The sequence below is a fragment of the Mus pahari genome, chromosome 12, assembly GCF_900095145.1.
Source record: "Mus pahari chromosome 12, PAHARI_EIJ_v1.1, whole genome shotgun sequence".
NCBI lineage: Eukaryota > Metazoa > Chordata > Mammalia > Rodentia > Muridae > Mus > Mus pahari.
The window spans coordinates 11,797,308-11,820,204 of NC_034601.1; the positions used below are offsets into that span (position 1 = coordinate 11,797,308).

A 22,897-nucleotide genomic window follows, 5' to 3' on the forward strand; every position below is an offset into this window, starting at 1 on the left:
AGTCCAGGAACATTTTTAGTAAGGCTTCTTATATAAATGAGACAAAATCATTTGTTATATATACTGTACATTGTGATGGCTGTTCTTGGTTGTCGACCTGACTACATCTGGAATTAACCAAAACCCAAGCGCCTGGGTAAACCTATGAGGGATTTTTATTAATGAAATAATTTAAAATTCAAAGGTCCAACTTTAATTTGGAACCTGTGAAATAGTATGATATACATCTAATCCGGGCCACACCTGCTGCCAGTGTCTATAAAGAACATGGAAGAAACTTTTGCTCTTTGCCTGCTTGCCCTCAGGCTTGCTGGCAAGGTCATCTCTTCAGTGACATTACAGCCCACTTAAGGATTCTAGCATAGACTGAAGACCAGATGAGACATTCAGCCTTGTGGACTTTTGGATTCTTGGGCATTTTATTGGTAGGCAGACAGCCATTGTTTGGCTAGCTAGACCACAAAAATCCCATATTGATTTAGGCATCTCTGTTCCTCTAGAGAACTTTAATACACACATGTTCTGAATTCTAATGGAAGAAAAAGATATACAAAATAGTCTCATACAGTAAATGTCACCTAGAAATTCTTTTTAGCAGAGCTTCCTTTCTTGGGAACTCTTCTGTGCTTCCCTTTTCCCATGCCTAAATTTGCTACTCACCATGCTCCAGAGGCGTCTGCATGTCCCACTGTGTGCCCTTGTTGGCTCCTGGCACCATCTCTGCTGAGAAGGGAGTACACCCTCTGCACTACTACTCGGACCCTGACCTCAGACCATAGGCCAGATCTTTGGCTTTCCACAATGTCCAGAAGAGAATTCCTCAGGGGAGCACTAACTATAAGATGTTGCTCTGCCTTCTCATGTCCGTGGGTCCAGCCTGTGCTGGGGGTGGCCAGGCTATCATATACAGTCTGTCCAAGACATGCAAAAGGAATAATTTCAGTTTTATGCATAGTGTTATGCTGTCCAAAAAAGTGACATCATTAGGTAACTGCCAATGCACTAGCAGTGCACTAAAGAGACAGACAATCATGTTACACTGGCATCTACCTACTGAAGACAACACAGCAGAATTTCTCCTACTAACAGTGCTCAACTATTAATTACCTCATGGGGATAGCTCCCCTTTTTGGTTTGTCCAAAAAAAATTAATACAGTTTAATTAAAATGAGTCATTTTATTAGGTGTTTGAATGTGTTATCTGCTAGTTTATATACTTTGCATACTCATGTATTCTCCCAAAAACTATACTATAACACCAATGATCATAAACCAATGATACTTCTGTTTCATTTTATTATCTTTAAGACTCTGTTATTTAAATAATATTTATCCTTACATGACATTAATGACTCTAATTATTATCATAGATAAAATTGAAGCACAGAGCAATTGCCTCATGTGACCTAGAATAAAGCTGCAGAGGCGGGATGTGACACAATGCAAATAGCTCCAAACCCTATTTAATTTTGCTTTAGTGTCAGTGGTACCTGTGTGCAGACACCTTGGAGAACAGAAGAGATCACCAGGTGCCTTGCATCTAGAACTATACTCAGTTATCAAATTCCTATGTAGGTTCTGGGAAGTGAACTTGGGTCCTTTGGAACAGCAGCAAGTACAGTCTGAATGCTGAGTTTTCTCTTGAGTCCTCTCAAAACCTATAGTTTTTCACTACTATGCTACATGGTAACTGTAATCTAACAAAACATATGTCAGTACTATCATATAGCACAAACTGTTTAAAAGTATACTTTTACAAATTTAATTTTGTAGTTTTAAATTTAATACCCTCACTCCCATGTTTGTGATTGTGTGTATCATATGGCATGTATGTAAAGGTCGCAGGACAGCTTTGGCGCCCTCCTCAAACTATCCCTTCCAGATACTTCTTTTGATAGTCAAAGAAAGCTATTTATTATATGGTTCAAAGCAGGGTAAAGGTTTACCTACTTTATTTTCCCTACTTCTAGCTTCCCATCTCAGTAGTCTGTGCTGCGATGATTTTAGTAATCCAGAGAATTTGCGGCCAGTGTACCCGGAACCAGACTCCCAAAGCTGAGAGTCTTCATGGACATAGACCCTGCCCAGTACCAGTGAATTACAACGAAATTCCAAATTCATTTTGGAATAGCTCAGAGCCCCCCACCCAAATTCCTAGAAATTAATTTCTATCATATAACCTCAAACATAATATAAAGCTTCATCTCAAGGAATATACATAGATATAATGTTTCCTAAAGAAAACATAAAGTTTATTAAAGGCTTAAAACTCTTATTTTCAAAACGAACATAGAGAAATACTTCCTGAGTCCTGATTATCCTAACAATAACCCCATGGGACTGAAAGTACTTTTTTTAAAATTAGATTATTTTCTTCATTTACATTTCAAATGCTATCCCCAAAGTCCCCTCTACCCTCCCCCCACCCTGCTCCCCAACCCACCCACTCCCACTTCCTAGCCCTGGCATTCATTTTAATAAATTTAACTACAGATTAAGACTACATAATGGAAGGATAGGAAACTGTAATGAGACCGTGACTAAACGCTACTTGAGCTTCCATATCTTTTGGCATAATGATGACAACATGTGCTAACATATATAGTTGAGGACAGAAGATAGATATCATCATTTATCCACAGGTCCTTTCAAATACAGATACAAGTACTACTACAAATGTAAAAATCATAAGCCAGCGAGAATTTACCTGACTGGTGGATGAATTGTCTGTTATGTCCTTAATTCTAAACATCTGGGCCAAAGTTATATTTCTCCTTGAAAGAGATGTGCCCTGACTGTATAGGTGTTCATGCACTGTTTCTTTTGCAATAGCTTTCTGGCAAAAATAAGTATTCAGAATAATAGAGCAACTTCCATTTGGGATAAGAAGTTTTTGCCTGAAAAAGAAAAAGAAGTTTATCAGTTCATTTATAACTTGGGTTCTTATATTTTTTTGTTAAACAAAGAATGTTGTAGTTAAATTAAGACAATGCAGTAAATCACAGCATTCCTAATTATGAGTGGGTAACAACAGACCAGGGCAAGGCATTATAGTTGCCCAGGATCCTGAAAGAGAGATCCATCTGTAACAATTGACAGCTAGGACCTTGTCAGCCAGTGGAATTCATAGCCCATAACAAGTAAATATGATTCAATGACAGAACTTTACTTTCCCAGTGAAGGTCCTGAAAGTCCTATATTAGTAATGGAAGGTCCTTTAAGTCTCTAGGCTTGCTCTCTATCCGGGAGACCATGTCCTCTAAGGAAGAAATACAGATACAAAGAATGAGCAAAGACTATGAGTACCAAAGAAGCACTCAAATACTGAATTGGATATTATTTAACCGAAAAAACTTTATATATTTAAGCAACTCTAATTGTTCAAAGAATAATATATTAAAAGATGTAAGAACTTGAAGCCTTGATATCAACATTATTGGTGAAACATACAAACAAGCTGAAAACATATCAAACAAAATTCTGAGGTTTTACTCAGTACTCTAATGTGATAAAACACGTCAATGGACATTCTTTAAATCAAGATGTGCTGTTAATAAGAAAAACTAAAAACCTCAGGTTCTATAACAAGAATTTGATACATATGTCACCTTAATCTCTCATTAAACCACACTGATGGGTAGAGAGAAGGCAAAATACTATCTAGGGAGAAGGGAAGGAGAGAGAGAGAGAAGTGAGAAGGAGATGGGGACACACACACACACACACACACACACACACACACAGACAGAGAGAGAGAGAGAGAGAGACAGACAGACAGACAGACAGACAGACAGACAGACAGACAGACAGACAAACTTAGTACCTGAGGAATGATAAAATAGTAAAAACAGCAAGTACTCTTAACCACTAAGCCATTTCTCCAGGCTCTAATTTCTGGACTCCTGTTTAGGACCTCCTGTCTAGGGAACGGTGCTTTTCAAAGTGGCCTAGAATTTTCCACATCCATTAGCTACAGTTCCCCAGAGACACACTCATAGGCAGACGTGATGTAGATAATCCTTCACTGAGATTCTTCCCAGATGATTTTAGGTCATGTCAAATTGCCAAATCATGGGAGGCAGAGGCAGGCAGATTTTCTGAGTTTGAGGCCAGCCTGGTCTACAAAGTGAGTTCCAGGACAGCCAGAGCAATACAGAGAAACCCTGTCTTGAAAAAAAACAAAACAAAACAAAACAAAAAACCCAAACCCCCCCCCCAAAAACCAAAAACCAACCAAACAAACAAACAAAAAAGACAAATCATGCTAACTACCACCAGCCTCCAACAAGAGCCAACTTTCTCTATATAAAGGAACAGAGCAAAGACTACCTTAGCAACTCAGAGAATCTGTATTTGCACCTCTATTGGAAAACTCATTTAACTTTATAAAATGACAACTGAAGTAAATGCTAGTTAAAAAGGACATCAAGAATTTGTCTCTTTCTACATTTTTATGAAATATAATGCCAAAAGTCCTAGTCTACAGTACGATGCACAGTAAGGGAAAGGCAAGCGAGCATACCAGAAAAGAAGCAGGCAAACATGACTTCCCACATGCATGCTTTGACAGGGATCTCATGTTGGGCAAGCTGGCTTCAATTCTGTTTATGGCTGAGGATGACCTTGAACATGTGATCTTCATGCCTTCAATTTTGTTATTCCACATCATGGCCAAAGATAGCAACACACACATATGTTGCACAAAATGAAATGAATAAATAAAATCATAAATAAGTAGTTCCTGAAGAATAAAAATATAACTCCCAAATTTAGTCAGTTTCAGTAAGGTTTTAGAATGTAGGAAATAAAAATCAAGTACATGTATATACATTTTCAATAAACACAGGGTCACCAAAATTGGACCTAGAGTAATGAGCTGGGCATGGTGATACATGCCTAAAATTCTTGCACTTCTTAAGCTGAATCAGGGGAACCACAATGTTTACAGCAGCACAAATTATATAGCTAGATTCTTCCAAGAAAGAAAACAACAAATGAAAAAAGGAAGGAAAGAGAGACAGAAAAAAAAAAAGAAAAGAAAAGAATTTCAGTTTAATATGTGTGACTTGCCTGCTGAAGCTACAAAATACAGATGAAATCTTTGGAACTAGAGAGAAATACCATAATATGAACTGAAAAACTCAATTTTCCCCTAATAAAGAACTCTAACATTAGTATAGAGATTTATATAAATTCTGATTAAAATTAAAATATCTTAATTTTTGAAAAAATATATTTAAATATTAAAGTATATATTACACACACACACACACACACACACACACACACACACACACACACACACAATCTTGCTCAGTCATTACAAGAGAAAACATTTCTTGGTCCCTAATATCTCTCAATATCAATGGACTCAATTCCCCAATAAAAAGACATAGGTTACCAGACTGGATATGTAAACGAGATCCAGCATTTTGCTGTATACAGGAAACACACCTCAATGACAAAGACTACCTCAAAGTAAAAGGCAGGGAAAATTTTTTTCAAGGAAATGGTCCCAAGAAACAGGCTAGAGAACCCATTCTAATATGCAATAAAATATACTTTGTTTTTTTTTAATTAGATATTTTCTTCATTTACATTTCAAATGCTATCCTGAAAGTCCCCTATACCCTCCCCCTACCCTGCTCCCCAACCCACCCACTCCTGCTTCCTGGCCCTGACATTCCCCTGTACTGGGGCATATAATCTTTGCAAGACCAGGAACCTCTCCTCCCAATGATGGCCGACTAGGCCATCTTCTGCTACATATGCAGTTAGAGACACGAGCTCTGGGGGTACTGGTTAGTTTATATTGTTGTTCCTCCTATAGTAAAATATACTTTCAACCAATAGTTATCAAAAAAGACAGGGAAGGACACTACATACACATCCAAGAAAAATCCAATAAGATGAACTCTCACTTCTGAACATCTATATGCCAAGTGCAACGGCATCCACATTTGTAAAAGAAACGTTACTGAAGCTCCAAGCATACATTGAACCTCACACAATGATAGTAGGAGAGCTCAATACCCCATTATTACCAATGAACAGATCATTGAAACAGAAACTAAATAGACACACAGTGAAACTAAAAGAACTTATGAATAAAGTGGATTTAACAGGTATCTACTGAATATTTCACCCTAAAACAAAAATATATACCTTCTTCTCAGCACCTCATTGTACCTTCTCCAAAATGAACCATAAAATCAGACACAAAACAAACGGCAACAGATACAAGAACTGTTGTGGATAGCCCAGGGGCTAATTATATTTGATGTCAATTCTGTTATCCTGTGAGGGGTTGTGAACAAGGAATGAGTCAGCACTCAGGTGATTCCTTGTAAACCTTCTTCCCACCCTAATTTGTAAAATAAAGGAGAGCTGATGATTGGACAGAAAGAGGGAAGGTGGAGCAGAAAGAAAGAAAAGGAGGAGGTTTGAGAGAGAGAGAGAAGGCAGAGGAGGAGGAAGAAGAAAAGCAGAGCAGAAGCACATGGCCTGGAGAAATCTCAAGTTCTATGTTCTCATAGATGTGGATGATGGTAGTGTAGCAGTAGATCTGCCCAATCTAGGCGCACAGCATGTATTCATATTAATTGTGTTGTGTTTTCATTGCCAGGGCATAATTGGGTTGGAGAGACAAAGAACATTGAATTAATCCCATGTAGTCTACCCAGGGAATAAGGCTGGTCTTCAATAACAACAAAAACAACAGAAAGTCCACATACACATGGAAGCTGAACAACTGTCTACTAATGATAGCTTGGTCAGGGAAGAAATAAAGAAAGAAATTAAAGACTTTTTAGAATTTAATGAAATTGAAGGCACTACATATTCAAACTTATGGGACACAATGAAAGCAGTGCTAAGAGGAAAACTCATATCCCTGAGTGTCTCCATAAAGAAATTGGAGAGATCATACACTAGCAGCTTACCATCACATCTGAAAGCTCTACAACAAAAAAGAGGCAAATACACCCAAGAGGAGTAGAGGGCAGGAAATAATCAAACTCAGGGCTGCAATCAACCAAGTGGAAACAACTTTGCAATCCAATCTGACTGTTCCTCAAAAATTTGGAAATAGTTCTAGCTGTAGACCCAGCTATACCGCTACTGGGCATATACCCAAAAGATGTTCCAACATATAACAAGGCCACATGCTCCAGTATGTTTATAACAGCCATATTTATAATAGCCAGAAGCTGGAAACAAACCAGATGTCCCTCAATAGAGGAATAGATGAAGAAAATGTGGTTCATTTACGAAATGGAATACTACTCAGCTATTAAAAACAATGACTTTATGAAATTCGCAGGCAAATGGAAGGCACGAGAAAATATCATCCTGAGTGAGGCAACTCTGACACAAAAGAACACACATGGTATGTGCTCAACAATAAGTAGATATTAGACCAAAAACTCACAATGCCCATGACACAACCCACAGACTATGGAGTTTAAGAGGAAGGAAGACTAGGGTGTGGATGCTTCAGTCCTGCACTGAGGACAGAACAGGATGATTACAGGAAGTAGAGGGAGAGGGCTCCTGGGAGGGAGAGAGGAGGGGAGGAAATAAGGGGGGCAGTATCAGGTACTGGAGGAGACAGGAGAGAGGTACAAAGGGTCAGGAATTGAATAAAAATATGTAGCAGTGGGGGATGAGGAACTGGGGATAGCCACTGCAGGATTCCTGACACCAGGGAAGTGAGAGGCTCCTAGGCCAACAGAGATAAATTTAGCAGAAATGCACAGTGAAGAGGAGATAGAACCTGTAGATAGTACCTCCAGTAAACAGGCATGTCCCCTGGTTGAGGGATGGGGCCACCCACCCATTTCAAAGTTTTTAACCCAGCATGTTCCTGTCCAAAGGAGATACAGGGACAAAAAAATGGAGCAGAGACTGAAGGAAAGGCCATCTGGGGACCAACCCACCTGGAGATCCATCTTGTCTACAGACACCAAACCCATCACTGTTGCTGTTGCCAAGAGGTGTTTGCTAACAGGAACCTGGTGTGGCTGTTCCTTGGGAGGTTCTGCCAGCAACTGAACAATATAGAAGTGGATGCTTGGAACCAACCATCAGACTGAGCTCAGGATTCTAGTGAGAGATCCTCAGAGCTGGCAGAAGGACTGAAGGAGTGGAGAGAGACTGTAATCCCATAGAAAGAACAACATAGGCTTGTAGGACCACCCAGTGCTCCCAGGGACCAGACCACCAACCAAGGAGTGTACAGGGAGGGATCCATGGCTCCAGATACATAGGTAGCAGAGGATGGCCTTGTCTGACATCAATGGGAGGGGAGGCCTTGGTCCTGTGAAGGTTTGATGCCCCAGCATAGGGGATGCTGGAGCAGTGGGGCAGGATAGGATAGGTGGGTGGGGGGCGCACTCTCATAGACAGAAAGGGGCAAGGGGAGAGGGCATATGTGGGATGGGGGGTAACCAGGAAGGTGGATATCATTTGAGATGTAAATGAATGGAATGATTAATTTTTTTAAAAAAGCATTTTACATGTAAGGAAAAAAATACTTTGCATGGAATTTCATCTTCAAGTTATTGATATAAATTTCCCCCAAAATGCTAATAAATATTCTGCCAAACATCAAAACAAAAACAAAAACAAAAACAACAACAACAAAAACCTGCAAAGAAGTTTCTAAAGTATTTCTTTTTTTTTTTTTTTTTTTTTTCCAAGACAGGGTTTCTCTGTGTAGCCCTGGCTGTCCTGGAACTCACTCTGTAGACCAGGCTGGCCTCAAATTCAGAAATCCACCTGCCTCTGCCTCCCGAGTGCCGGGATTAAAGGCATGTGCCACCATGCCCGGCTCTAAGGAATTTCTTAAATAATTTCCAAAACTAAGTATATTTACATATACATATTACTCTTTTGAGACATATTCTTTCTGTTCTCCTTAAGTCTCCTTAGGCTTTTTTTTTTTTTTAAATGAAGGGATATTAGACTTTTTCTTAAAAAAAGAATATATAAATTATCTTTTATTATTTTATTTTATTTTTAATTATCTTTAACCCCTAATGGTCTACCATCCAACATTTCCTCATCCCATTCCTCCCCTCCTGTCTCCAAGAGGATGTTTACACACACCCACACTCTCTCATAGCCTCCACACACTGCAATCCCTCCCCCGACCCCACGAGACCTCCCCACTCCCTGAGGCCACAAGTCTTTGGAGGCTTAGATACATCTCCTCTGTTGTATGTGTTGAGGGCCTCGGACCAGCAAGTGTACGCTGCCTGTTTGGTGGCTCAGTGTCTGAAAGATATTGGGGGTCCAGGTGAGTTGAGACTGCTGGTCCTCCTACAGGTCCACAACTTCTTCTACCCTTTCCCTAATTCAACCACAGGGGTCCCCAACTTCAGTCCAATGGTTGGGTGTAAGTATCTGTGTCTGTCTTGGTCAGCTGTTTGTTGGGCCTCTTGGATGGGAGTCTAGTGGCTCCTATCTTCAAGCACAACATAGCATCAATAATAGTGACAGGCCTTGGAGCCTCCCCTTGAGATGTACTCAGGGACAATCTGGGTCAGAGTTATTGAAGGTGGGATGGCAACTCCATCCCTCCTCTTGATGCCCTGTCTTTCTAGTGAAGGTGAACTCTACAAGTTCCCTCTCCCCACTGTAGGGCATTTCATCTAAGGTCCCTCCCTTTGAGCCCTGAGAGTCTCTCACTTCCCAGGTCTCTGGTGCATTCTAGAGGGTCATCCCACCTCCTACCTCCCTAGGTTGTATATTTCCATTCATTCTGCTGCCCTCAGGACTTTAATCCTGTTATTTTTCCTATTGGGTTGCAAACCCATTCAGATCCTTCAATCCTTTCTCTAACTCTTCCATTGGCCTTGTCAGGCATCAATGGGAGAAGAGGCCCTTGTTCCTGTGAAGACTTGATGCTCCAGTGTAGGGGAATGCAAGGGCAGGGAGGTGGGAGTGGGTGGATGAGTGGGGTACACCCGCACAGAAACAGGAGGAGGGGGATGGGATAGGGGGTCTCTGGGAGGAGGGAATAGGAAAAGGGGATAACATTTGAAATGTAAATAAATAAAATATCCAATAAAACAAAGATTCTACCAATGAAGGGCTGTTTGCTTAGTTTTCTAGTCTTTTAATTCTATTCAGATGAAAATATAGCCATTTATTAAAAAATATCAGGGCCTACTGGTAAGTGGTGCTTGTTGTGCATGTTAGACAATCTGGATGTTCAAGTGCCATACCCCAATGTGTAAGAAGAAAGTTGACTCTCCATAGTTGTTCTCTGACCTCCATGTGTGTGCCATGGCTACTGTGTGCCTATTGTCACTGGTGTGTATGCACAAATGCATACACAGATGCGTGTGCACACACGAGGTGCACACACACACAAATTAAAATATTAAAAATCTTATTTATATGCAATTAATAAGCTATAAAATCTTCCAGATGATTGAAAGTCAACAAAGGTAAAGATAAAACAAGAATTATTGGAATAGCCACTCTTTTCACTTCAGTGTTAATCTTTCTAGTTTCATTACCTGATGCTGTTATAACAACACCCTGACAGAAGCAACTAAGGGGAGGAAGGGTTTATTTTCATTCTCATTCTGTCTTATAGTCTATCATAGGTGACAGGATGTTGAAGTAGCTAGTTACATCTACAGTCAAGAGCAGAGAAAGAATGAATGTATTCATGTTTGTACTCAATTGCTTCCTACTCTTATACTGTTCAGGATCCCCTGCCTAGGACATAGTATGACCCTAAGTGGTGGGTCTTACAATCAAGATAATCATGACCACAGTACAATTTGATCTACATAATCCCTCACTGACACCCTTTTCCAGTTGGGTCCAGATTATGTCAAATTGACTCTTAAAACTAACTCTTACACTGTTCACATATAAACCATGGTTAAGGGCTGGGTGTAGTAGGTCATGCTTTTAATACTAGCACTTGCGAGGCAAAAGCATGCAGATCCCTCTGAGTTTGAGGTTATGCTGGTCTATGTAGCAAGTTCCTGGATGGCCAGGATTACATAGTGGCACCTTGTCTTAAATTTTTGTTTGTTTTGTTTGTTTGTTTGTTTTTCGAGACAGGGTTTCTCTGTATAGCCCTGGCTGTCCTGGAACTTACTCTGTAGACCAGGCTGGCCTCGAACTCAGAAATCCACCAGCCTCTGACTCCCAAGTGCTGGGACTAAAGGCATGCATCACCACTGCCTGGTGGTAATTTATTATTTTTTTTAAAGCATGCTTTAATGAGTCAACGTTTTAAAGTTTTCAAGCGCACAGGAAGAGAAATAAAAAACCAAGATGACACTAGATTTGCAAAATATACCAAAGCATTTGAATAGTCCATTCAACATAGAACGATAAAGAAACCAAACCTAAGGAAACAAACAATATTTTTCTATAATCCATGAAATATCCTAAATGAACATTTGCATGAAAACTTACGAAGAACTTTAGAACAAAAAGATCCACTTTGTTCATGCTAATGTGTCAATAAAAGAAGCTTGTGAAAACAATTACCCCTAGAGTTGAAGTTGGCAATTAGTAAAGTGAGACCCAAACCACAAAGCAAGCTCACATTCAGTCTAGCTTTGAAGAGTATAAACTTCAATTAATCTGATAAAGGTGCAACGGTGGTTAAAAGACAATGCTTTAGAAAGCTTTGGGGTTAAAACTATAGAGGAAACAACTTCTCTCAGATAACACGTCTTAGTTTTAAAGAAACTGTTGCAACAAGGACAGCAATATTGTCATAAAGTCTCATTTCAACAGAACACAAACCCCCAGCAGAGTTGCTGTGCCTAAAGTTAAGACAGTATACCAAGGTGAGTTTCTACTACCCCTGACACACATTATAATAAGTACAGTCATATGCATATGTTTAAAAATTTGACATGTAGGAAGGAAGATGCTTCCTAAAGATGAGTCAGGATCAAAGAAGATCAAGCCAGAGAATTCATCCCAGGTTTTGCTAGTTCTGACACCAAAATTCCCAGTGGAATTGCTCTATTCTGGGTCCTGTCTAGAACGGATAGAAAGTAGATGTCATACCTCTGAAAATGTGTCTTTTTTGAAAGCACTGGTCTCAAATATCATGTCCTCAATTAAATTCTGGTTTCTTAAATATCTTGGGGTCATTGCTACAACATAGGCTATACCTCCAGAGCTTTATGCACTGACACATAGAGCCTTTATATCAGGAATTCAATGCAACAATACACTGGAAAATTTTAGGGCTTGTATTCATTATCTTGAAAAGCTAACATTCAACATATCTGCATAGCTAGCAGCACAGGGAAAGCACAAAGTTCCACTGCCAGCCTGAGATACAGCCCAGCATCCTTGGTCTCCAGCAGGTATCCTGGGGGTTCTATCTTTGCAAGAATTCTCTTTTAAAAGGAATTTATATTTTTATATCCTAGATATCTAGATAGGAAGGATTTTTCCCCTAAGGTATACTGTCTGTCCCAGTATAAAGTGTGCAAGTTTTAGATTCTTTGTTACACATGCTTTGTACCTTTAAACCTGTTCTTGTTCCTTTCACTGATACACCATAAATCCCTCATGTCGTTCTGCTCTCTCTCATTGTACCTGTCTAAGAGCAAAGAATAGTAATCAAGGCATAAAATGAATGGCCCAGTCCAGTGTATGAGCCATACAGTCAGGTTTTCTATAACAAAGCCCTCATGTCTTGGTATAGATTAACTGTTAACTTGGTATCAATTAACTATTTTCCTCATTGCTGTAACCAAATATAAGATGCAAGTTAAAGAAAGCAATAACTTATCCTGACTCATAAGTAGAGGGTATAACTTATGGTGAAATAAGTTTGTCCCTGACATTCTTCACATCCTTACATCTTGGTGAAACAGGACTCTGATAGATGGCACTAGAGGTGGGGTCGGCATATAACTCTTCCTTTCCACCAATACACTTCTTCCGGCTCGGCTCTACTCCCAAAGGTCCCATAATTCCCCAAGAGCTACCAGCTGGGATTCAAACAAAGGAGTGTGGGAGGTTATATTTTATAAGTATTTATCTTGGTCTATTTGTTTTCTTGATGTTCAGTGTTCTTTGTATATTATAGATAGTAACCCTCATTTTGTAGGCTGCTTCCTCACCCGAATGAAGGCCTCCTCTGATGTACAGAAGCTTAAATTTCATGAGGTCCAGTTACTATTTGTTGACCTTAATGCCTGCGCTATTGGGTATTCTGTTCAGAAAGTTTTTTCCTGTGTCTGTAACTTCCCCACTCTGCTCAATCAGGTTCTGGGGACTACGTTTTATACTGACATCCTAAGTCTATTTGGAGTTGAGGTGGTTTTTTTTTTTTTTTTTTTTTTCCCATGGAATGAGGTAAGAATCTAGTTTCATTCTTCTACATGTAGCTATACAATTTGAGGAGCACTATTTGTTCAAGAGGTTGTCTTTTCTCTAACATGTACTGTTGGTATCTTTGTCAAAAATTGTGTCTGTAAAAATACAGGCTTATAGCTCTTCCCTCACCCTATGCCCCATCTCTTCCCTAAAAAAAAAAAGGCTTATATGTGGGTCTTCAATTCTATTCCTCTAGCCAATGCTGGTCTTTATGCCAGCACTATGCTATTTTTTATTACAATAGCTTTGAAATTTGAGATAGTGATACTTAAAAATTTTTTTAATTGCTCAAGATTAATTTGGGAATCCTAGTTCTTTTGTGGATGTTGCCTTTGAATCTTTAGATGTGTTTCAACTGGCATACCTACATGAAGCTCCTTGAGGGCTCTCCAGGGTGAATACAAAGAGAAAGGGGATTAACTTTGGGAGATAAGAACAGGGAAGAGTAAAAAATATGGAGAGAGGTAACTAAGACTAAAGAGCTTCTGAACAAAAATATGAAAAACTACTAGTGCAGAAAAGTCCTTCGATACAACACATACATCTATTGTTTAAATAGAGTTAACTTATTAAGGTCAACAATGACCCTGCTAGATACCACAGGTTAACAAAATAAAAGTTCAATAAGTCTTTGGGAGGTATTAGCCAGTGAAATCCCAATGAACACTCAAACACTGCAAACGTTTGCCACTGCACTTGTTATCCTCCAGACCTTGACTACAAGACCTAGTTGCTGAAGCACAAAGAATTCACCATAGTAGTGATGCAGAAGTTCCTTTACTCCTAATAGCTGCCTTTCATAGCGCTGGCAGGTGCTGTGTATGCTGCCATAGTATATCAATAGTCATCTGACTTACAGCTGAGAACCTTGAAAGCCACTGTAATTATAGGCCTGGCAAGGCATGTCCACTGTTCCGACAGTTGCACCAATGCCATGGGAATAAAAAAATTACTTTAAAAAATGGATTAAAGGCCTGCTCCACAGTATTGAGGCCAAGAACCTGTGGCTAGAAAGGTCCTAGGCACTAGGGAATAACCGACTACTCTAACTCCCCTAAAGTACCACCAGATGACACATTGCAAATGACACCCGTGTACTAGTGCATCTCTCCAATCTCATCAGCGCAGCGCTGTTTTTCAATAGTAGATGGTGTTTAACAGAGACCCACACATAGTACAGGGGCAGAGAATAAGAGTCTGGAGTTCTCGGCCTTAAATGGTACATCTAAAATACACCTCTTCTTGCCAAGGCTCAGGGATCATTGTGGAAGAAACAAGAAACATGTCCTCTGGTGTTGATTGTGAAAAGTAATTAGGGTTCCTAGAGCTAAAACTCCAATAAATGTGTCTCTCTTCCCAGGACTGCTCTTTCGAGTATTTCCTTTTTGAGCTTTGTTTATTCTAGGTCTCCAACAATGTGACAATTAGTTTAAGTTGTCATGCCATGACTGCTTATAGAAGTCTGTGATTTTCTATACCTACTTGATAGCCACTCCAGTGTTGGAAGTAACTGTGGGCTCTCTGGCCTCAAAATGCTCTGATGGGATCTGGCAACATGGCTCAGTGGGTATTTGTCACCAAACTGGATAACCTGCATTTGATCCCTGGGACACACATGAAAAATTATACTCTGACCTTCATATGTGTGCTGTGGCACAAATGAGTTTGCTCTTCCATCCAAGATATATAATTAAAAATAAAAATAAAAAAAAATGATAAATGCAAGACTTTGCACTTAAGAGAGCTCACTACAGCTGAGGTTACTGAAATAAGAATTGTATAAGATTGTAGGCTGAAGGTCAATAATTCATCATGGGTGTGTTACTGCTTGCTGTGAAGGATGGAGGGCCATTTTCTTCAGTAATATAACCACTGATAAACTGCCCATGCTCCAGTAAATATTATCTCTCACCCATGCTAATATAGGCAACCCTAATTCACCTCAATGGTTCACACACAAAAAAGAAAACAGGAAATTAGGAGGAAGCCTTGCTGAGAAGAAGGATTTCAGTGGGAGAGGGAGTGTCTGGCAGAGACTAACTGGAGTAAAAACAAGTACGATTCATGACATATAAGACACAGACAGTTCAGTGTTCCTTATTTCAGTCCTGGAGGATTTTTTTGGTAAGACTTTGATGAGTCTTAGCAACTGGGGACCTTCTGAGTGAACCACATGGAGCTGGGGATTGATGCAAAAGCAAGAGGAATTTATTGTTCCATAGTGCTGGGGTCGTCCTGCACCTGAAGGAGAGGCAGTGACCCCAGGCAGCCTGTTCAGCCAGGTTTTATACAATTTTCAGGGGTATATTGGGCAACAGTCACTAGGCACAATGTGATTGGCAGAACAGTGTGACTTTTAAGCCGGTCCTTCGGAATGAGGTAGCAAAGGATTTCCTTATCTGTGGGTGGCCAATGGTTGGTTCTTTTTGAGGAATGTAATCAACCTCTCCCTTCTGGAGGGGAGGGGTGCCTCTAGGCTCTATGTCCTTGCTCTTCTCGGAGGGGAAGGGGGCCTGGTGGAATTTTCCAAAGGTCCTGAGCTGACCTCTTCATCTTTAGTGTGAGAGAGTAAATTCTGGGAACAGGCCCCCCAAAGACCTGTCCTTTTCTCTGTCTTTTCCAAATCCAGAAACTTTAAATTTGGATCAAGGAAATCATTCAATTATACCACCTCTTAGGGTGTGAGGGCTGACTTGCCTTCATAGGAGCTGGAAAAACAATCCATTCAGATTCATCTTCTATAGTAGTTGCCAGGTATCTTCATATAACCATCAAACTACAAAGATCAGAGACTTTTCTGGCTTCTATGACTCTAGAGAGGAGAAGCACATGCCATAGATACTCCCTATTGTGTCCATTGCTTGTGTTCCCTCTAGAGTAACTGAGAGACAGGCCCACTAGGTTCTACATCAGGGCCTGTAACCTCTCCTTTTAGAAGTTTGTTCTTACATACACAAGAGTTTAAAATGAACACGGAAAAGGAAGTACCCTAAATTTCATCTGCTGGCCTTTGTCAGACATCAATGGGAGGAGAGGCCTTTGGTCCTGGGAAGGCTTGATGCCTCAGTGTAGGGGAATGCCAGGGCTGGGAGGCAGGAGTGGGTGGGTGGATGGGGGAGCAACCTCATAGAAGTAGGAGGAGGGAGGATGGGATAGGGGGTTTCCAAAGGAGAAACCGGGAAAGGGGATAATATTTGAAATGTAAAAAAATAAAATATCCAAAAAAGTTTTCATCTGCATTTATTAACAACATAGAAGTAAGTAATAATTCAGCTATGACAAAACTGGAAGTATTAAAGGGGAGTGTTCTCTGTCCCACTCCCAATTCCAGTAAGTGGAATATCAGAATCCTCCACAGAATCATGTGACCACAGGCGGCCAGCAGCTGCTCACTGGCACTGTATGTAAATGAACTCAGTCACCTCTTGGGTTTTCCCCTCTCCTCTCCCTCCTCTTTATAAAGGACACAAAATCATAGAGGGTAACTAACTGAAGTCTGCTCAGTACTTTTAATTGCAGGCAGGACGCCAAAGTACAAACACAATGACTGAATTCAGTTTTACAAGTAAACACTGGAACAGAATTCACCCTAGTCCGGGAAGAATGCCTCTGATCACAGCTAGCAGGAAATCCAATTCAAAACAGGGTGTGTCATCCTCGATTCACACTGTGGCCTTTATACCTTTCATAAAATTCTTTGCATAGTAAAGTTTCCTTCTTTAAAAATGTTCCCACAGAGACTAATCTCCATTCATGACATTATACTCAGAAATGCTTTGCAAGAGATGCCTGAATTCCAACAACTACCACCTTTTGGTAGAGAGCTGGAACCTTGCTCTTTCTCTTCTCTCTCTCTCTCTCTCTCTCTCTCTCTCTCTCTCTCTCTCTCTCTCTCTCCCTCCCTCTCGGTTACTGATTGTTGAATAATAAGAGTTCATCAATCACTCTACCAACTCCCTTCTAATCTCCGAGTTCACTCTGACTTCATGCCAACTTTCGATTCCCCTCTTGTTCTCTCGACCACTGATAAGTTAGTATGAAAACGCTGAGGTCCTGAGAGAACTTGGACAGTCACATACTTTGGCTCAACCACATCATAACTGTGCCAGTTGGTTCCTATGCCTGTTTCTTGTGCCTCCAGAGTTGGCCAAGGCTATCAAACAACTTCAAGAAGATGCACATATGTACAAATGTTGCTGGCCTCTAGTTCTGCAAAGGGCCTCAGGGAGGGTCTGGACTTATGCCAGCTGCCCATGGCCAGCCTTCCCAAAATGATGCTGTAATTATAGAAGCCAAGAGGGTCTTTGGTCTAGCATGTAAAACAGTAAGCTAAACAGTTACAAACATATTAAACTGTGTATGTATGTGAGGAAGCAATAGGAGAAATGATGAATAGTTTTTACAAACTGAAAGGCTTAAGTGTGGAAGGAGAGAATATGTCTTAATTATATCAGGATACATTATCAAGTCTTATCAGGCTTGAAGGCCACAGAGGACGGACACTCAGTTATAATGACCTTTGGACTTCACCTTCTGTTTCTAACCAAAATGGAGAGTACAGGCAGTGCCTTGCACTATCTGTACTGGGCTCTCAGTTGAACACACACCCTAAATCCCCAGGCATTTGAATTTCTAATTGGACAGAAGTGCCCCAGAACTTGTTGAGCTATTAAAGCTTAACAGTTTTTAATAACTTCATTTCTGAAGGACTTGACTGCTTAGCTAATACTGTCCAGTCTCAGTCCACTTTATCCTAAAGTAGGTTACAGTATCCTCATCACAATATGCTTTCTCTCCCTCAGTTCCTCCATGTGCTCCCAACGCAGTAGTGCAAATTCATGTGGGACAACTTCCTGGATCTCCCAGTTCTTTTGTGAGCACAAAAGCATCTTGGAAAACCAACAACCTAGGAGCTGAGAAAAAGCCAAAATGAGATCATTTGATGTTCCTAGTAACAAATAGATTTCTTTCACCTTCATAGTGGGAAGATATGGACTCTACTCCCTTGGGTCAAGATGCTAAAACTCTCCATTCCTTACTACCTAGTTTCCTTCTGTGTATACATTACTGTGATAAACTACAGGCTCTTTCCTCATTTCGGGCCTGAATACCCCAGGCCACTTACTCTTGTTTCATAAGTACTTAAGACTCTTATATTTATACTAATCTCATTCAAATGCATTTTATTAAAAATGGTGGCTATACATATGTATGTTTTCTGGGTGTCCTATTGCCATATAACAAGGTCTATTTTTTCTTCTTTTTTATTTATTCATTTTTAAAAATCAGAGCAAGGAGTTATATAAACCAGAGCTTGACTGTGGGGTTTTCAGGCTTTGAGGAAGTTATTTTACATAAGGGACCAACTGGCTCTCTCAGATTTCCCCCATGGTTATAAACCTCCAACACACTGAAGTCAGAATAAGCAGCTCTTTCTCTTTGGATTTCCTCCTAACCGCTCCACATCCTTACAAAAAGGACATCCCTGCCATATCTAAAAGAGGTATTCATTCTTTTCCTATATTTAAACAAAGAAAAGAATAAAATTTGATTCCTACTAATCAAGGTGACTGTGGGTCCTGAATACATAGGTTGTTGTATAAAAAGACTGCTAAGCAAGCCTACAGGAACAAGCCAATAAGCACTGCTCCTTCATTGCCTCTGCTTCAGTTCCTCCTCCAACTTTCTTTTAGGGAGTTCCATCCTCCTATAGACTTTACTAGTTGTACCATCTGCTAGGACAGGTCAGGCACTTGCTGATCATGTTGTTTTGCTAGGAAGAATTGATTTCATTTCCCACTGCTGACTCTGCAAAATGTGTATTAGTTACTGACTAGCCTCTGAGTCTTTACATACTCTTTGAGCAATAGAAAGGTCACTTAGCAGAACTACAGAGTCTGGTGAGAGATGTCCTGTTATTTATCCATTGGAACCTATCTGGCCTAGAGGCAAGGGTCAATATATTGACTGCCTTCTTAGCCCTATGTATTTATTACTTTTGGACTTCAATTTTGGTTGTTGAGACACCCAAAAAATCATTTACACTAGTTTCGAACAAAAGCTTATACATAGAGCACATCTGGTTGCTTTTTATCTTTTCCAAAATGGATTTATCAGGCATGGGGTTAAAGGTCAAATTGCTATTAGTCACACTTTCCAAAAATTGATATAAATTGCCTAGTAAGCTAAACAAAGTCAAGTTTAATTTTTCTTTTTAGGCTTGGTGATAAAGTTGTTTCCATCATGGAGAATACCAAATCAATATTGAAAGCCAAATCAATAGGAAACAACATTTTGGGAACTGAGAGTTACCTTAGTTAGTAAGAACTAAGTTTTCTGGCCAGTAAGGATCAGGACTCATAAGGTTTCTAGAAAACATTTATATCCTGTTCTGCTCAATCCCACAATTTATTGAGAAACAGGGCCCAAAAGCATAGTGGGAATTGTGGGAGCATGCTGTCACCAATTCCAGAGTTATTTCAGTCCACGGGGATTAAATTATTTAACCTATGACCCCACACATCAGTCATTAACAGAATGTCCGACAGACTCACCAAATGGATACATTTTTTCAACTGACATTCCCTATATCCAGACAACTCTAGCTTGTACCAAGTAGATAGCAAACAAACAAACAAACAAACTGGTAAAGGTACTTACAAAATTAAACTCAATCCATGCAGATTAACAAGATTTACTTCTATTGTAAAAATGTATTTTATCTTTTTCTCTTAAGCATTTCTTTCCTTTTGGCAATTACCAAGAATTAAAATTGCAAGACCTACTGTCTTTCTCCAAAAGTCTAATAAAATGATCTTCTTTGTTCTGATGTTGTCTTTAAATTCTTTTATCAACAAGACTAAGAACTCACAAAATGGAACCCTGACTAGAACAACTCTGATTGTAATATCTTACATATGCTAGCTTTAAGTGTAAAGTTGTGAGATTTAAATAAAATACAAGATGCATAGTTACATGTTAACATGTGTCTCACAAAAGGATAATATTTTAGTTTAAGCACGTGCTAGGCTTTATCTGATATTCCCATTTCCCCTGCACGGTTGTTCAAGTATCAACCCATCTATATCATAACTGACATTTCTATAAATAACTTAGCTACAAAAACATCTAGTGCAATAGTTGAGGTGGATGACCATAATATCCTGGTGTTCCAGCCTCCCCTTCCCACAGCTATGGTGACAAGCATGTGCCACCACTGCTGAACTCTATCTTTCTCACTTAAATTTTATTCGTTTATTTGTTTATACATTTATTCACGTTGCATACTGGGCTAATGCATTCCCAGTACTTTACAAGTTAAGCTACTTCCCTTACGTCAGTGATTTGTTTCCTTTGTGAATACACTTATATACTAATCGACATAGCAGAAGTAGTCATTAGCCCAGGGTCACTAGAACAGCTATGATGTGAAAATGTTCTTTTTATATTTCCACATTGAATCTTACCAAACTTTCAACCAGGAGGAGAAAATAAGTGGACTTATTTGCTCCCAGATTTGAGGAAACAGTAAGGGTAGACAGTCATGTATTATATGTGGACGGTGCGGATACAGAGAGCAGAAGCACAAGTGGGGCAGGAAAGTGCACAACTGGAGGAACAGGCCCACCCTTCAGCATCCAATTCTTTTCCATTCTTAAGAACTAGGAACACCCATCCTTAAAACAGAACACTCCCCTACTCTAATGACAAGATTTCCATCTATATAAAGTGACTGCAGTGGCTGGGGGCATGGCTTAAGTGGTAAAGTTCCTGTCCAGTAAACATGCCAGCACAGTTGATTTCATATTCCTAGTACTAATGTAAAAAGCCAAACAAGGTGGAAAGGGCTGGAGAGCTATAAACAGGTAGAACCCAAGAACTTGGCCAGCCAGCGTAGCAGATTCAGATGGTGAGCTCCAGATTCAGTGAAGAGACTGTTTTAAACAAAAACAAAAACAAAAACAGAAAACAAAACTCAAAACAAGGTGGAAAGTGACTAAAGAAGCCATGCTGACCCTGACCTGTGACCTCCATGTTCACATTAAAACACATGTATGCATTACAACACAAGTACACATGCCTCTATCATACACACACACACACACACACACACACACACACACACACATCCTGACTGGAATGCGCAAGTAAAAATGGGTCTTATTTTAATTAAAATAACCATCACCATTTGGGTTATTTGTTTTGGCGTTCTCTTTAGGAAGAGATCTCTAGGGAGTTTATATTCCCTACACACAACATCCTAATCACAATCGGCCCATTCCTTGCACCCTCAACCCTCCAAAACTTCATTCATATTTATTTATTTTTCCTTTTAAGAAGCTGTACACCTGTCACATGTTTCTTACAACTTCCCCATTAGATTAAGTTTTAAAATTTTTTATCTCTTTGGGCATATTCTATTCAAATTACTTCCAACCAGCAACTCAATAGCCCGAGAATCCCAGCAAAAGAACTATGCTATGTGCATGGATTTGAATCCACTCTCCTACTAGCTGAATGACAAACTTATCAATACTTTCAGGTTCGGGCAATTTAGGAAATTGCTATTAGAGTCAGGCCTTTCTAATAATAATGACAGAAGGTGCAATGAGACCTACCCTTTAAATACAAGTAAAGATATGACTTGCACTTAGAGGCAGGAGCCAGCACTCCAGTCTGAGTAGTTGGGTAGGTCACCCATGGGGTACAAAGGAGAAGAGAATAATAGTAGGTTATGTGATAAAACAACCTGCCTTTCAATGTAAGACAGAGAGAGGAAGGGACTTTGAAACAGCTAGTCCTAAACAGAATGTCTTTACCAGCCACCCTTCTCCCTGTGACAAGGCTCAGGGAGCTATGGTGAAGAGGAAGTGGAAAGGTTCTCATAGCCAGAGCAGATGGATGACACCGAGGAAACCGAGTCTGCGGATACAACAGGACCAATGCACACTTGAAGACCCAGTCTGTGGTATAATGCACAGGCCCTGCACAGGTTCAAATCACATGTGGTGTCAGCACTGAGAGCAGGAAGTGGATACAATCTCCCATCCCCACCTGAGAAGCTGTCTCCTACTGATGTCCACTTGCAAAGAAAAACTTAGTTTTCTCCAATAGCGTAACCCTGGGGATATTAATCACATAGAAGGGCAGGCAGTAGATGACCACCACACAGGAAACCCAATGGTGGAAACCCAATGGTGTTCCATGGACACCCAATGGTGGACACCCAATGGTGTTCCGTGGACACCCAATGGTGTTCTGAAAACTTTCTGTCTCACCACTTTGGACCCTTTCTGTCTGATGGTCTTCTGATCATACATTATGGTTTCCAATTTTGTATTTTATAGCTTTTTAAATATTTTTTGTGTGTATGTTTATGTTTTGTGGTGTTTATTATTTTAAATTCTGTTTTGTTTGCCTGTTTGTTTCTCAAAGAGAAAGGTGCTATGGAGCTAGGTGGGTAGGAGGGAGGTGAGAAGCTGGAAAAACTTGAAAGAGGAAAAACTGTGATCATAATATA

At 39.9% G+C, this 22,897-nt stretch overlaps 1 protein-coding gene across 1 annotated transcript in view; it reads right to left on the minus strand.

Moving 5' to 3' along the window:
- Spidr (scaffold protein involved in DNA repair) overlaps positions 1–22,897 on the minus strand; it is a 219,811-nt gene that overhangs the window by 78,774 nt on the left and 118,140 nt on the right. Inside the window, exons 9-10 of the mRNA XM_021209189.2 lie at positions 2,708–2,897; positions 661–911 (exon numbers count right to left, since the gene is read on the minus strand). Of these exons, the coding sequence (XP_021064848.1) occupies positions 661–911; positions 2,708–2,897 (441 nt within the window). The remainder of the gene's footprint in view (positions 1–660; positions 912–2,707; positions 2,898–22,897) is intronic.